Here is a 15,874-nt window from a genome sequence, read left to right as displayed (position 1 = left end):
CACAGCAATTCCAGGAGTTTTGAAGAGCTCATTTACGTGATCATATCAGCTTAGAGCAGGGGTGTCAAACTCATTTTCACTGGGGGCCATATCAGCCTCGCGGTTGCCTTCAAAGGGCTGAATATAAATTCATACAGTCCTAAAATTACATTCTGCCCTTTGAAGGCAACCGCGAGGCTGATATGGCCCCCAGTGAAAATGAGTTTGACACCCCTGTTCTAAGCTGATGTCATCAAAGGGATGATGTCAGGATCTTTGTTAATGGTAACATGATTGCACAGAGGTATTCAGGTATTTGTGTTGAATAAGGCTATTTTTTTTTAATTTTTAGGGATATTTGCACTTTAAGACTTTTATACTGACACTTTTATTGGGGGGGGAGGGGAGCAGGAAATGCATCAGTGCTCAGTGTTATGTACCCTTCCAACAGGTAATGAATATTCGAAAAGTTCTAAATCGACTGGATAAACCAGAGGGCCTTTACCCCAACTATCTGAATCCCAGCAGTGGCCAGTGGGGCCAGCGTAAGTCATTCACTTCTTTGTTACTATGACCTGTGTATCAGTGTGCTGTTTGCAGTTGTTAACTTCTTTCAATCCCTGTTATGTGGATTTTTATATATATAAAGTACTTTTATAAGATGTAAAAACTCACATTATATCTGAGGTTCCATACAATGTAAAAAATACTACAAATATAAACATAATAATCCTACTTGCTGTGTTTTAATGTACTTTTCTTTGATCCTTGAGTATTGCTTGTGCAAGCGGGGAAATGTCTGAATATGTATCATTTTGGAAAGAAATTTGTAGACTACAGAAGCATTTTATTCAAAAGTCTAAAGTGATCTCTAAAGTAGCTGTTTAAGGAAACATTATCATATCATCTGAATCAAATTCCATATTTTTAGAATGGTGTGGCTTCGCTTAAGATTAAAAAAAAAAGTGTTTCAAGTTAATACCAGCTGTGACTTCTGTTGAAGTTTACTGCCAACAACTGAGGGAGCAAACTAAACAGAACTGTGTCATGGCATTAATCCTCTTGGGACCATTACTGGAGACACCAAAATTAGAAGGGAAAGAGTATAACAAAATGCTTCAAGTATTTGAACTTCTTAGCTCCTTCATGATGACTGAGCCTTTTCTTGTTGTACGTTGCCTTCATAACATGTTCAAAGCCTACATCATGGTGTGCAGAACCACGATCTAGAGATCCTATTTCTTCTCTTTCCACTTTTCCTACTTAGGTTCAGTCTGCCACAATCCCGTTCATGTGACTCAATGTCCTATTTTTTCCTCTGTAAGTTACTGAAAGGAAACAAGCAAGATATGCTCTCTTGGTCTCAAAAGACACAGGCAGATGAGATGGTCCTGTAGATTATCAGTGTTGGAGCTAGTTATACTATTGGAAAGAACTGGAGAAGTTCTTGAATGCAGTAGTTTGTTTAGGGTGCAGTTAAGGTGAAAGTGAGGTTCTGGAGTCTTTATCGCACTGGCTGCACTCTGGATAGATAATTTTCACAATGGCAAAGAGTGAGTGTTTTATTGAATGAAATATATTTTTGAATGCTTTGCATCTCACTCTAAATTAAAAAGATGTCCAAAAAGGTTGTGCTGCTCAGTTGTATTGTGCCATCGAGGCAAAGCCCGTTTTCCTTGATGAATTAGAACTCCACCCGTCATTTTAGAAAGCCTTCCATTCTACTGCACTGTGAGGCTTCCCTCAGGTGACCGTGCCATAATGCTGGTGACAGCTCAGTGTCCATAACCATCGACTCCAGTTAGCGTGGTGGTATAAACTCTTGACATCCACTTACAGGTCTGAGAGCTGTGTGCCCACTTGTTACCCGTGTTGGTTTAGCACAGCTTTGTAAAGCATTAAAACTCATGTACTCCTCATTCACATTAAATGCCGTTTTTTATTGGTGTGCACAGGAAAACTTGCAGTTCACACCAGCTTTGCTTTACAATAGCATGTTTTATTGACAAAAAAATAGCTTCCTGCATGTGAAAATGAAGGGCTCAGAAGCTGATGTGGGTCAGCCCCCAGCATGCTGAAGCAGCAAAAGCAAATTCGATCTTGTTGCATCTCTTTCAGTTCAGTTGCCTCCGTTTGCAGACACTGATTTATTATTTTTTTCCCATACTAGATCAGAATGTAAGACTTGAGAGATGTTTTATGTGAGATTGCTTTTCTAGGCTGTTTCCAGTTAAGTACAGCAGGAAAAAAAGCCTAGACCCTTGATTGATACAAGACAGAAGTATTATCTCTCAGACATCAAGTGAGGAGGGAGGGGAATAGTTTCTGAACATTTCTTCTCTAGCAAAGCTGTGACTGTGAAGGACACTGCTGGATTGCTGCCATTGTTCCTGTAAATTCATTTAGCCCTTGTTATTTTGACAGTAAACTGACAGTGATTTGCTGCAGCATGCGTCAATTGGATTTGTCTACTGCAATAATGTATATAATAACAGGGCTTATTATTGATGAAACTGCGCTTGTGCTATTTAGTTTGCAAATGTCAGAGGTTTCTATGGTAATTTATTTAGGAAACCGTAAAGGTCATTTAAATGCCGCTGTTCAAAGATCAGCCTTTGATCACAGAAAATGTTGGCTTTTTTTTTTTTTTAAGAAGCCTCTTTTCCTTTTGGATCATGAACATTTAATTAAATAAATGGTGTATTATTTCCAGAAATTTAATATATTCAAAAGAGGAGGAGGGGGGGAGGTCGTTTATAACCTAGATTTGATGGTACAATGTACTTGTTAGGCAAAGAGACAGGATATACTTGGAAAACTAAATTAGTTTTTGGATGTCACAAGCTAGTGAAGGAAAAAGACACTTAATAAAGTTTGAATAGAAAAAAAGATATATCTTCTACATTTGCATGGCTTTGCAACCTGTTCAGTAGATGAAAGAGGAGGCATTCCATGAAGAGAAGATCCTGGGGAGTTTAAAAACAAATTCTCTGTGTTCTTTTGAATTCCACCAACAGAGGGATAACTTTGAAGCTAAAATCAGAGTTATGCATTGGAAATCGTGAGCTCTGTACCACTAACCCTTCTACATCTCGCTTTACGAGCCCGGATTACCCCACGCGCGGTTTGCGTTTCTCATGCCCAGAATTTTGTGGTGTGACTCACACACTTGCTGCGTGGTACATGTTAACCACATCTCCATCCTGGATGTCTCAGGTGGAATTAGCGGACCCCTTCCTCACTGTAAAATTGGCAGTTGTGAAGGAGTAGTCCTGGTAAAGCATTTTGAAATCTTTTCGCTGAAGACTCAATAAATGCCAAATCCCTTATAGTTAACAGGAGAACCAACTTAAAAAATAAAACCTCTATCTAGTGTTCTTAGTTTAGTGGAGCTTAGAGAAGCACTTTACATATATATATATATGTATATGTATTTGTAGTATTTCCTGTGTCTAGGGGATCTATGCTGAAATCTTGATAGCCCATTAAAATTTTGCCAAGAATCTTTTAGGCTCCTGGACAGCAGGTGAGTGTGACCTTGTGCAAGCAGCTGAGAGCATCACCAGCCTTCCCGTCACTGGTGCAACTGGTATTGAACGGGCTGGCTGGTGTGGCGTCAGTGTTTGCGGGGCCGCGTCCTCAGCATGTGCGGCTGAATAATCACAGCAGCTGTAGCACGAGATCTTGTCACACAGTAAGCACAGGGCAGAATAAAGCAGTGTGATAACAATAATCCTCTGTAGATGTGGAAAAGTAGGTGGTTGTTTGTTTATTTTGGTTTGGTTTTGTTTGGTTTTTTTTTCCCTTCTAGAACTACTGCTGAGTTCTGAGAGCAGCCAGATGTTCACAAATGTAGTATTATTTTTAAACATATGGGTCGGCATTTTGAAATACCATAAAATAACCTGAAATTAAACACTACAGTATGGAGCGAAAACATTTTGGCCTTTTTTATAAAATGACTTAAGTGAAACATTAGTGAATAAAATAACAAATAAAAACAATGTCTGCATGCTAAGAGGGGAAAGCCTTTATTAGAGATCACTTCCTACTTTTTTCCCTGTTTTTAGAATAAAAAAGAACTTAGATTACCACATTTTTGTATGGGATAGACTACATGAATTAGATGTTAAACATATAAATTCTTGTTTCTTTGCCATGAACTCCTGTGGCACACTGTGGCACATTAAATAACTATGGTGCTTTACCTTAATGAAAAATTTAGCAATTAAAGAAATAATTCTCTATATATACCAGCTAAGTTTTTACTGAGGTTCCAGGCTTAAATTTATTAAAGATTGTTGTAGGAAGAGATCATGAAAGGCATTGTTTCAAACTGTAATTGTATTTTATTGCCCAGGCTGAAGATGAAATTGCTGTTGAATCTCTTTCTAGATCATGTCTCCATTGGAGGGCTTGGGGATAGCTTTTATGAATATTTGCTCAAGGCGTGGCTGATGTCAGACAAGACAGATGAAGAAGGCAAGAAAATGTATTATGATGCTGTTCAGGTAAATAAGATATTTAAATCTCCCTTTCCATAGTAATCTAATCTATAACAATCCTAATGAGACAGGCTTTGGGGGCAATGTGAGGGATTTATATCTTTGCCACCACAGTGTGGGTTTTTTTTTTTAAAGAATTTGTTTCTCTTTTAAAAAGAGTTCATAAAATATAAATGCTAGAGGAATACAGATACTGTGGGAAAGGGGAGAGTCTTGGAAGTGTAGGGGTTTTTTTCCAACTGCAATACAGTCAGTTGTCTCTGATAATGGAGGAGAAAAGTATAAAATATGTAATAATAATGCAACTACAAGTAGCTCTCAGATAAAGTTAAATTATTTTTTCCTCAGTCTTCTCAAAATATGTTTCTTCTGTCCTTTTTCCTTATACCCAGAAGGGAGTTCTTTTCTTGTGTTTTGACCTCATATTTGAGCCATTAGAGTATTTTGATTGTGGTCAACACAGGGATCAATATATTGTGGTAGATAATTATAAATGAAAGTAGAAGGTTTTGTTGCACAATGACTTTTTGTTACAAGAGGCATATCTTTGCCAGCTTCTGTGAAACAGCCAGTTATTCAAATTGGACACATGAGAAAGTTTTCAAAAATAGGAATTGTTCATACTTAAATTTCTATGTGGTATTTTATTTATGATCCTTCTGGTCTGCAGTTTTCTTTGTTATTTATGGTATTTCCTTAATATGCTGTTTGGGGAGAAATAATGGTTTTGTGACACCGGATTGAGACTTGAGAAGTATTAAGTTTAAATTTGTATTTATGGGCTTTCCTTCCAGTCTTTGGCAAATGACCTACTTTCTCAGTTCTTTGCTTTCATATATATATATATATATATAAAAGAGGATAATATTACTTCTTTTTTCCCCATCCTTTCATCTGTTTTGACTGGGAGCTCTCTAGGGCCAGGACTTTTATCTCTTATTAAGTGTATGTGTGTACAGTGCCTCTGCAGACACAGCTTCGAGATGCTGAGCAATATCTGTGTATTCTTTCATACATCTGGAAATGTGCTCTCCCTAGGGAAGAGACATAAGTCTCCTTTTACTTCCCATATCACAAAAAGTGGTGGCATTAAAAAAAATACAACCCTGGCTCATTGCAACTATCTTTTTTTTCATTAGAGAGAATAGTCGTGATGATTTGAGGGAGGGTGTGATCTGTGGTGGTAGTAAATTTGATGAGCAAGTATCCTCTGCTAAGAAAATGCTGCCTTTAATTTTGTAAGTGCAGATTTGGATGCAGTCGGCCTCATTTTCACTGCTAACATGGTTTCAGCTTCAGAGCAAAAGGTGAATTTTAAATTAAGTTTGAGTGGATTTGAGTCTATAACATAAGAACACTGATAGCGTAATAGCTCAGCCATTAGATTGGCAGCCAAAAAGAGAGGACAAAGTGTCTGATAATACGGTATCAATTCATCTTACCAGGGAAGGCATTTTGAAGCACCTCAAATCCGCTTCTAGTCTTCTGCTTCCACTGGTTTAATAACATCAGATTTTTCTTTTAAATACATTTTTACACAAGCTAAGTGCTAGTGCATAGACGCACATGATAAAGAGATGTGCTTTTGCTAGTACAGCTGTTCTGGAAACTGCCGCAAGTGGAATATCTTAAAAGTGGTGAGGGCATCACCCTTGTCGGTGGGACCGTGAGCACATTGCCACATGAGCACGTTGTCTCCGGTCCTGCCAGGCAGCAGCAGCGACACGTTGATCCCAGCTGATAACAGCGCCCGAGAGAGCCCAGTGCCTCCGTGGCCGGTGCTGGGCTGCTCCAACCAAGGCTGAAGGTTCACTGTCCCCTGGCTGGAGCACAGCTGAAGCAAAGTTTGTGGGGAAGTCTCTCTTGCCTTAGGCCACACCAGCGTGTGTGCCATCCCACGTCAGTCGGGTCACTGCTGAGCCAGCCCGACCTGCCCGGCAGCGTGGCCGGGGTGGAGGGCTGCTGCTGGTGGCCGGTCACCGGGGACAGGGCCAGGAGCGCGCCGAGGGGCGTCTGCGTGCGGTTGCAACAGCATGGCTTTGTTTAAACTCACACCATAGCTGTGCTGAGATAACAAGCTCCTCAGGTACAAAAGTTGTCACAGGCACCCTGAGGTCCTGACAGGGAGCAGAAGTGGTGATGGCCGCTAGGCTGTGTGGCCAGTTCTCCCTGCACGGGATTGAGCTGTGGGAGCGGAATTACCTGGTCGGCAGCATCACTGAATGCAGCAATATCAACGACAGGGTCTGAGCTCTGCTGTATGTAACTGGATTTAAAGTACCTATTATCTTAATATTTTTTAGTTATTAGCAGCTTTTAAGAAGTCCAAGCATCGTGTCTGTCCAGCATTATCAGTATTTAGGAGGGCCAAATGATCACTAAATATGTGCCAGATTTCGCCATGCTGTTGGTTGAATGCTATTTCCACTATTTTCTGAGCAACAGTCTTCACAGAATCACAGAATGTTAGGGATTGGAAGGGACCTCGAAAGATCATCTAGTCCAATCCCCCTGCCAGGGCAGGAACACCTAGATGAGGTTACACACGAAGGCGTCCAGGCTGGTTTTGAATGTCTCCAGAGAAGGAGACTCCACAACCTCCCTGGGCAGCCTGTTCCAGTGTTCTGTCACCCTCACTGAGAAGAAGTTTCTTCTCAAATTTAAGTGGAACCTCTTGTGTTCCAGCTTGAACCCATTACCCCTTGTCTTACTGTTGGTTGTCACCGAGAAGAGCCTGGCTCCATCCTCGTGACACTCATCCTTTACATACTTATAAACATTAATGAGGTCACCCCTCAGTCTCCTCCAAGCTAAAGAGACCCAGCTCCCTCAGCCTTTCCTCATAAGGGAGATGCTCCACTCCCTTCATCATCTTCGTTGCCCTGCGCTGGACTCTCTCCAGCAGTTCCCTGTCCTTCTTGAACTGAGGGGCCCAGAACTGGACACAATATTCCAGATGAGGTCTCACCAGGGCAGAGTAGAGGGGAAGGAGAACCTCTCTCGACCTACTAACCACCCCCCTTCTAATACACCCCAGGATGCCATTGGCCTTCTTGGCCACAAGGGCACAGTGCTGGCTCATGGTCATCCTGCTGTCCACCAGGACCCCCAGGTCCCTTTCCCCTACACTGCTCTCTAACAGGTCATTCCCCAACCTATACTGGAACCTGGGCTTGTTCCCACCCAGATGTAAGACTCTAGACTTTCTCTTGTTATATTTCATTCGTGTTCTCTGTTTTCTATACCGAGGTACCTCTATGCCAAAACTGAAAGTGTACATGCAGCATGTGGAGGTACAGCTCGATGCTGTAATGTAGCTTGTTTGGAAAAGAGCAGGGAAGATGCCGTCTCACAGGAACTGCAGACTGGCTGAGCCCCACTGAGATGCGAAGTTCTTCACCAGAGTAACTAACCTCTTTTGAAATCCATCCTGATATGGGTTTTATTGCTATCGATCCCTTACTTATCTAAATTAAAGCTAATTTAAGTGTCTGCACAAGCTGCAGTCTTTCTTTATGACTAAGCCTACATGGTTTGGGCATTCTGAGTCTGCTTCGTATTTTCTTACATAAATTTCCCCTGACACTTTCAGAATCTTTTAAAGACTATGCCAAAGGGAATGGTGTGATTATTCCTGGCAATTTGGTCCAGCACAGACCCACCAAATTCTGAAAAAGCGATGTGAATGTTTGATGCCTAATTCAATATCTTCCACTATCCAGAAACCACAAATTAAAATACATGGTGAGTTACAGTTCACTGTGAAAAGCTGAAATTCATTTAGATAAAGCTTTGGGGTTATTTCTTACGTTGTTCTGTAACTCATATTAAAAACAAAGAGTTCTTTCTATTTGAATTTTTGTAGCATCTATAGATTGTGTTATGGCTTAAGTTAAAAGCAATAACTAAGATGTCAAACTAGATTTAAAAACTTTTTCTGCTTGCCATGAATAAAATGCATATTTTGCTGATGCCATTTAAGGAAGAGTTTATTCCTAATGGGAAAAGGGTATACCAGAGTATAATATGAATGTATTTATAAGGGCATCAGAGGGATTCATAAATTCCAGGATTTGCACAAAAAGACAAGTGAATGTATTTTTAATGTAAGTTATTTTTCTCTTTTGAAAACCAATGCATATAATGTCCTGTTTCACATAATACAGGAAGTAAGAGATCCTCTTAAACTGGTTTCAGTGGATAGCATGCAACATTCAGTTACTTAACAAATGTGTATTTAGCTTTTAGTCATTTGGAGGATGTAATTGGCCACAGAATAATCTATCAGTCTTTGCAAGTATCCAGGACAGGAACCATCTCGCTCTTTTCAGTTAACACAGTTGATCTCTAAGACACAATCGAGTAGGTTTAGTAAGAGAATGTGATAATTTAGAGCAAAAATGAACCTTCTGGGTTCACTTATGTCTAGTCTAGCAACAGTGGTGTCAGAGCAACTGCATCAAATCCTCCCCGCTTGAATGTGTCAGCCCTCATTTTCTAAGTTGAAGGGCAATTTTCCCACTAATCCCGTTAATAGCTTGTCTCACACTTGATGTCTGGATGGTCAGATATCTTTTCCAAATTTTCCCATTCCATTTATTTATGACCATTGCTGCAAGCTTTCTGCATCTTAAATTTTTCTTCTCTGTCTCTCTGACGCTGCCTTCATCCCCTCCTCAGTGTATTTCTAGAGAAGTGACGTATCTAAAGGCTGCAAATAGAGCCGTAACTTGGCCCAGAAGAACGTCACAGGCAGAGAGAGAGTCCCTCGCCAGCGCTTCCCAAGCAACTCGGGTCAGTTCAGCCCATGGTGGCCCCGTGCAGTCCGCAGTTTTTACCTTTAGACAGTGTGGTTTACTTTCAGACGTTTAGATTGTTTAATTTTTCTTACTGGCTAACAACCGCTCAGAAGATTGTAACAAGAAAAGTAGTGATCTCTGGAGAACCTAGCATGTGGGAATGGAAACCATGGGAAGAGCAGAAGGAAGAATAGGTGGTGTGAAGCGATGCCACAGCTGTTTGCTGCCAGATTTCAGCAGCTCCTGAAAGCCAGCTTGCTGCTAGGCTGGACCGAGCCATTGAGGAATGCAGTAACCTTTTCTGGGTATCAAAAGTCATTTTTGGCCCCAGGATTTTGAGTATTCAGACAGAAAACACATAGGATCATTTTTTTTTTTTTTGGCACGTAGCTAATTTTTGAGACTAGCCTTTGTTTACTCAGTTTGTACTCTGCCAAAGGAAGCTATATGATTTTGATTGTGTTTGGGTAGGGAGTTGGTATATATAATTGTCGGCATTAAGTAGCAAATATTTTTCAGAGCTGTCAAGATTTCAGCCTTTCAGAGAGATAAAACAAATCCATGTAGACTCCTTTCTCATTGAAATGAGAGAGAACAAAGTGTTGTTAGCAAACTGAAAGCATGATATTGGCAGAGAGGCCCTTTTCATCTCCAGGCTTTCATGAGGGTCTGTTTAACGGTGGTGACAGTCTGGTGGCTGCTCTGTGCTGATTGCAGTTTCCATTAAGTTGCTTGAAGTGGTTTGTTTAGTGATCGTAGTGATCTTAAAAACTACATAACTGATGTGGACAATGACAGAATGGCAACAACACAATTAGAATAATTTGTCATACTGGGTAAAGCCAACAGTCTCTTAATGAATTGAATATTCAATACTCGAGCACTTCTTGGCTTTCAAGGAAATATATAATAGGAAAAGTCTGCCTGGGCAAGTAGATCTTCAGGATGAAACAGTCTGTGCAATGGACCCAGCCTTCCTAGTGTATACATTTTTGAGGGGGGGGTATTGTCTGTAACTTAAATGTGTGAAAATGAATAAACAGGCAGTTTATTTACATATTTTGTCAGCTATCATGTTTAAAATATTTATCACGCAGCTGCACTGGTGTTCTGCACGTAGCGATAGTATAGCTGTATTATGTAGGAACACAAGATTCATTACACTTAACAGATGAGGACGTCCAGAGGACTCTCTGCTCCTTTTTATTCTCCTCATTATATTTTTCTTCTTGACAGGAGTCTTGCAACTTTCTACAGCTGCTTACAGAAAGCAGCAAGAGTAAAGACAGGCTTCTGCAGATTTTTAAGCAGCACGATGCCTGTAGTTTGGACTATAGAAAGTACTTCTTAAAATATTTGCTTGTTTATGGACTGTCATGAGGAACAGCAAGCTACAATGTTGTTGGAACTCTTTGAGGAGATTTTAACTAGAAATGTCCTGCGAGAGAAATTTTCTCCTTTTTGCTTGTGGATTTGCTCTTGTCATCAGAGCAGCCATGTCCTTACTATTTATACTATTTTTGACAGCAGAAAAGCTTGTCAGGAGCAATAAATATTCTAGCATATTCTGGAAATACATAATGGTAACATTTTGATAGTGACTTGATTTGATTCATGCCATTCCATTAATAATGTTTTAAGAATATGAATAAATCTAGTCTTTTGGTAGCAGCCAGCATTAAGTACATTTACTGCAAGAGCATTGTTGCTCTTAAAGACACTAATAGATCTATACGGGGCGGGGGGGGGAAGCATTTTGAGACAAAAGTAAATGATCAGCTTTCCCCTAGAACTTAACCATCTTTTCAGTGGTCAGATGGATAGGTATCATAGTAGTTAAATGCTTGTTAATGTTTCCAATTTAAAAACTTAGGCACCTCCATGTATAACATGTCCTAAGTCCAAAACGAGTAAGTGCCTTATTACTTTTGAAATGTTTCTTACAGATTGTGTTTATACAAATGAAAGTTCTCCTGTATTCAGAATTCAGTTTTGATTTTTTTAAAGCATGATTTCATAAGCAGTGACGACCTCAGCATAAGAAGATGCCACTTTTCTTTGGCAGAAATATTTTAATAAATTTTAACAAGGGCTTGAGCTTCTTATTCCATCCTAGTTTTTCTGACTGTATGCTTTTGTGTGATTCATGAATCTTGTAATACGTATTTAAAACCTGTATGAATTATATTTAACAAAACAGAATCAACAAACAAATATGAAATTTAAAAAAAAAAAGTGCAATTTTTCTCTGCCATCTCCAAAACAGCTGTAATAATAGAACAATGCAAATCTTGAACTTTTCATAATAAACTCATTGGAATTTTGGATAAATGATAAATTTGGTGAATTATGAAGATTGCTGAAGAAAAGTATCCATTGCATTAGATGAACTCAACAGAGAAAACATGAGGGAAGTAACTTAAAGTCAAGAAAACAGGCAATTGACTTAAAAACTCACAGCATGCAAAACCACAATAATCCTGACCTGCCTGCTGTGTGCTGCTTCGAAGCAATAAAATGTATTGGTACAAGCTGTAAATACTAAAATAAATAAGTAAGCAATTGACATTATACATTTGAATTATTGGAGGTATCACATGGTAGAATTCTCTTTCATACTCACTGTTGCTTCAAATTGTCAAAATACTGTTTATGAAAATGATTCCTAGGGGAAGAAAAATATATTAAAAGTTTGGACTGAGATAATTTATAGCACTTTGTTGTAAAGAAGCCTGCAGAGTTGTAATTATCCTTAAAACAAACATTATAAACCCTGGAAATTTAGAACTAGGATCGTATTTTTGAAGTTTCAGATTTATTAAGGTACGGAAATATGTAACTATGACAGTTTTATCTCCAGCTACAGAGACATCTTGAGGTGGGAAATGAAACACCTGTTTTTTGTTGTTAAAACAGAAGTAGTCATTGAAATTGATTAATCATAATTAAAGAGGTACTGTAAAAGGAGCAGTAAAATGGCTAAGTGTTAGAGGAAGCAGAACTGCAGTTTTACCTTGCATTTTGAGGTTTGTAATTCGTGATCCTTGCTCCTTTAGCAGAGTTAACTTTTGTGGCACGTGTTTATTTTGAGTTGAGCAACTTTGAGATGCGGAACATTTTTCCCAAGAAGCCTCCATCTGTGCTCTGTAGGCATCTCTGTTAATATTTTTATTACCTGTCAGCCAAATCCACCAAGAGAATACTGCCTGTTAAAAATAAGCTTGTTGACTGGGTTTTTTTACTCATTTGAACAGTGAGATGACTCCAGTTCTGCATCCTCTGTGTTTCTCTATAAGCAATCCCATTCAATGTCCTAAACAACTCAAAGGAGAAATGAAGGTCTTCCCAATCACAAAAACAAGTTGGGGACTGAGGCAGGAGGGTGGTGACAACGGTGTTTAAGCTGTGTGAAAAGCTTCAAGGAGTGAAGAACTGAATGGAGGAAAACTGTTATTTATTAGGAAGGTCCAGTTCTGCTTAATTTTGCAAGCGTAAGGTCTGGCAGTACAATGTAAAGGTTAAGGAACAGGCCGATAAGCAGAGAATACAAAACATATTGGCTTAAGAAAGGGAGCAGGAGGGGGAGGAAATCAGGTTGGGAACAAATGAAGAGTTCCTCTTTGGTACTGTCAATCACAGAGATTACACACACGTGCGATGTGCAATCCTGTAACCTAAACAATTCCTAATGTCTCATTCACTGCAGTTCTTCCAGTGTGACAGACAGGCAAGGGCGTCATTTCAACATGCAAACTCATGAGAAAGATGCCAGGAGTAATAATACAAGGTGCATTTGAGTCACAATTCAAACCGTAAAAGGGACTGTTAGTGTTTCTTATTGAGTGCTCAAGCATTTTTACAGTTGTTGTATAGAGGGAATAGTTTCCCACAAGATGGAAAAAAAGGTGATTTAGCTAAAGGCTTTATTGCAGTGAGGACTGTAAGCAGAGCCTCACATAAAAGTACACACACACACACACACAAATTGCCAGGAACTGTATCAGCCGTAAAAGTCAGTCTGGCTATAAGAGCTTGCAGGTACACTGCTAACCATATGCCATATCAGCCTTACATGTATTAAATTTATTTCTTTAAATATCTGGCAAATGTTTATTATTTTCCTCTGGTTTCCCTTCCTCCCTCTCCTTTTTTGTCCACTACAGTCTAAAGTCAATTTGTTTGGGGTGTTGGTTGGTTGGTTGGTGTGGGTTTTGTTTCTCTTTTTTGTCATTTCCAGGTAGCATCTGCTATTGCTCCCTTTGGGAACATACACTTGCAGCCACTTCATCTTTGCAACCTTTTATGTCTTTCTGCTTTACCTTGATGGAAAGAAAGAAATTACTATTTGGGTTGCAGAAATACATTCTGGAAAACAGTAACATGAAATTTTGATTTCCTTAAGAGAAAAACTGTACCAGCTCCAAACAATTATCCATCAATAATGTATTTTCAGCTAATCAAAGACCACATTCCTCTTCTAGATTTTTTTATTATTTGCAGATACTGTATATTGGTTTATGTTGAGAATATTCATTAGAGTAAAATGAAATAAGAATCTCTGTAGTGATAAATATGACACCACCTGATCTGCAAGCAGTGCAGGAAGGAATTATTTGTCGATGGAGACCAAGTTGTAATAGAGCTGCAATTCAAATAAACATATCCCTTTCTAAAGTGTGGAGATAGTTATATCAAAATAAAAGTAAATTGATTCTAAGTATGAAATTCAGAATTAATTCCACCAAACAGAGCTTTTCACTTGGGTGGATCTTTGTCACCATACTACCTATTTTCCTTTTATAATAACTGCTTTTAGTAACCTGATTTCCCTGCCAGAATTGTACCCACAGCATTGCAGATAAAACATTCGCATTTCCCTATGGGATTGTAACTCTACCTTACCATCCTACTGCTTAAGTTCGGATACCCTTATTATACCTTCGTTTAAACTGATGAGGTTTCTTCCTCATCCTGGTACTTTCTCAACTTTGCATTCAAGGTTTTTTTTTTTTACATTTAAAACATTTGTCCATGTTTTCCAGCTAGTGATTTAGTCCTGCTCTGGACCTCGATCTTATTTAAAAATTTAATGTCTTTCAGAAAGTTCAGTCCAGCCTAATGGCACTTAGAGCCTTCGCGAAACTCACTGAAAAATATTTTGATGTGCTGCTTACAGAAGTACATACCATTACATTATTTAAAAAAAATGCAAATAGCAGTTTTGTGAATTTCCAATAGATGGGTGATAGATGGCACTTTGGCATTTTGGGTATAGATTCAGAATGGATAATTGAATGAGTATTGATTTTTGGTTATTGTTTACTTTGAAAATATTTCATTATACTAATGCATTATACCACAATTATACATTCCAGAATTAGTGCTTTAACAATGTTTAGAAATAAATTCTGAAATTAAACTATAGTTCATTTTGACTTGTGGGGAAAAGGAAGGTTTTACCACATCTTAATGCTGCAAATACTGTTATCGATACAGGAGTTCAAAATTTCAGTGCATACATTGATCAGTAGTTAATGTTGAGGAGTTTCTTTTAGATGTTCTATTCATGCAGGTTTTACATTTTTTAAGATCAAAACCATTTACATCTCTGAGGCTTCTAAATAAGCTGATTTTTTGTAACTTTTTTTTTTTAATGTTGAGTTCCTGAAACAACTGGAACGCACCTAACAAATTCATTATTGTCTGACACTTGGATGCAATGCTGGAATTATTCCAAACTTCATGCAACTTTGATGTTACAAATTTGTTAGCAAGGCTTTGGAGAATATTGTTTCAGGGCAAGCGGCTGTTCTCTCTAGTCTCAGTCAGAGGGCAGATGAATAGTGATGGGAGAAGTGGAACCTATTCCTGACCAAAACAGTTTGTCTAGCTCAGACTGAAAATGGCCCATGAAGAAACTTCTGATTTAGTTGAAGCTTTTGGCAGCCCAAAGGTCCCTGGCAGCAGTTTTGTGAGCTCTGCCATTGCACCACACGGTGCCACAAAAAGAGCTACCAGCCCTCTGGGAATCACAGAATCATTGAATAGTTTGGGTTGGAAGGGACCTGCAAGGGTCATCTAGTCCAACCCCCAAGCCTTTCACACTTTACAAAAGCTGCTTGGTTGGTGCCAGTTTGCTTACATCATGTAACTTCTACAAACTATTACTTCATAAGCATCTAACTTCAACTGAAGTTTAGGCTTTACCAAGTTACAGGGTTTGTTTTCCTGTCCTCCAGAATAAAGAGTTTGTTGAGTGCTGATGGGCTTGCAAGTGCAGCACACTTGAGCTTATGGCTTCTGAAGGTTATTTGTACATATTGAAGCTTATTTGGATTTCATGTCTAGGTAGAAATTATTAGTTACATAGCATACCATTAATAAAGGTATATACACTGGTATAGGTGTTATCTAGCCCTCGGGGACCCATGATTGAACAAGGTATGACAAGGCAATTTGAGAGTCTGTCATATATCAATTACCTAATAAAAATAGCTTTAAATAAGACACATAATAAACTTTTAATAGTCATATGTACTAGTTCTTAATAGGACCCATTTATAAAACCGAGATGATTTGCATTACTAAACA

General features: G+C 38.9%; 1 protein-coding gene across 1 annotated transcript in view; it reads left to right on the top strand.

Moving 5' to 3' along the window:
• Nucleotides 1-15,874, top strand: part of MAN1A1 (mannosidase alpha class 1A member 1) — a 147,325-nt gene that overhangs the window by 117,780 nt on the left and 13,671 nt on the right. Inside the window, exons 7-8 of the mRNA XM_065630753.1 lie at nucleotides 431-524; nucleotides 4,375-4,490. Coding sequence (XP_065486825.1) covers nucleotides 431-524; nucleotides 4,375-4,490 — 210 coding nt within the window. The remainder of the gene's footprint in view (nucleotides 1-430; nucleotides 525-4,374; nucleotides 4,491-15,874) is intronic.

The sequence above is a fragment of the Caloenas nicobarica genome, chromosome 3 (genome assembly GCF_036013445.1).
Source record: "Caloenas nicobarica isolate bCalNic1 chromosome 3, bCalNic1.hap1, whole genome shotgun sequence".
Classification (NCBI taxonomy): Eukaryota; Metazoa; Chordata; class Aves; order Columbiformes; family Columbidae; genus Caloenas; species Caloenas nicobarica.
This window is presented reverse-complemented; position numbering and strand designations above follow the sequence as displayed.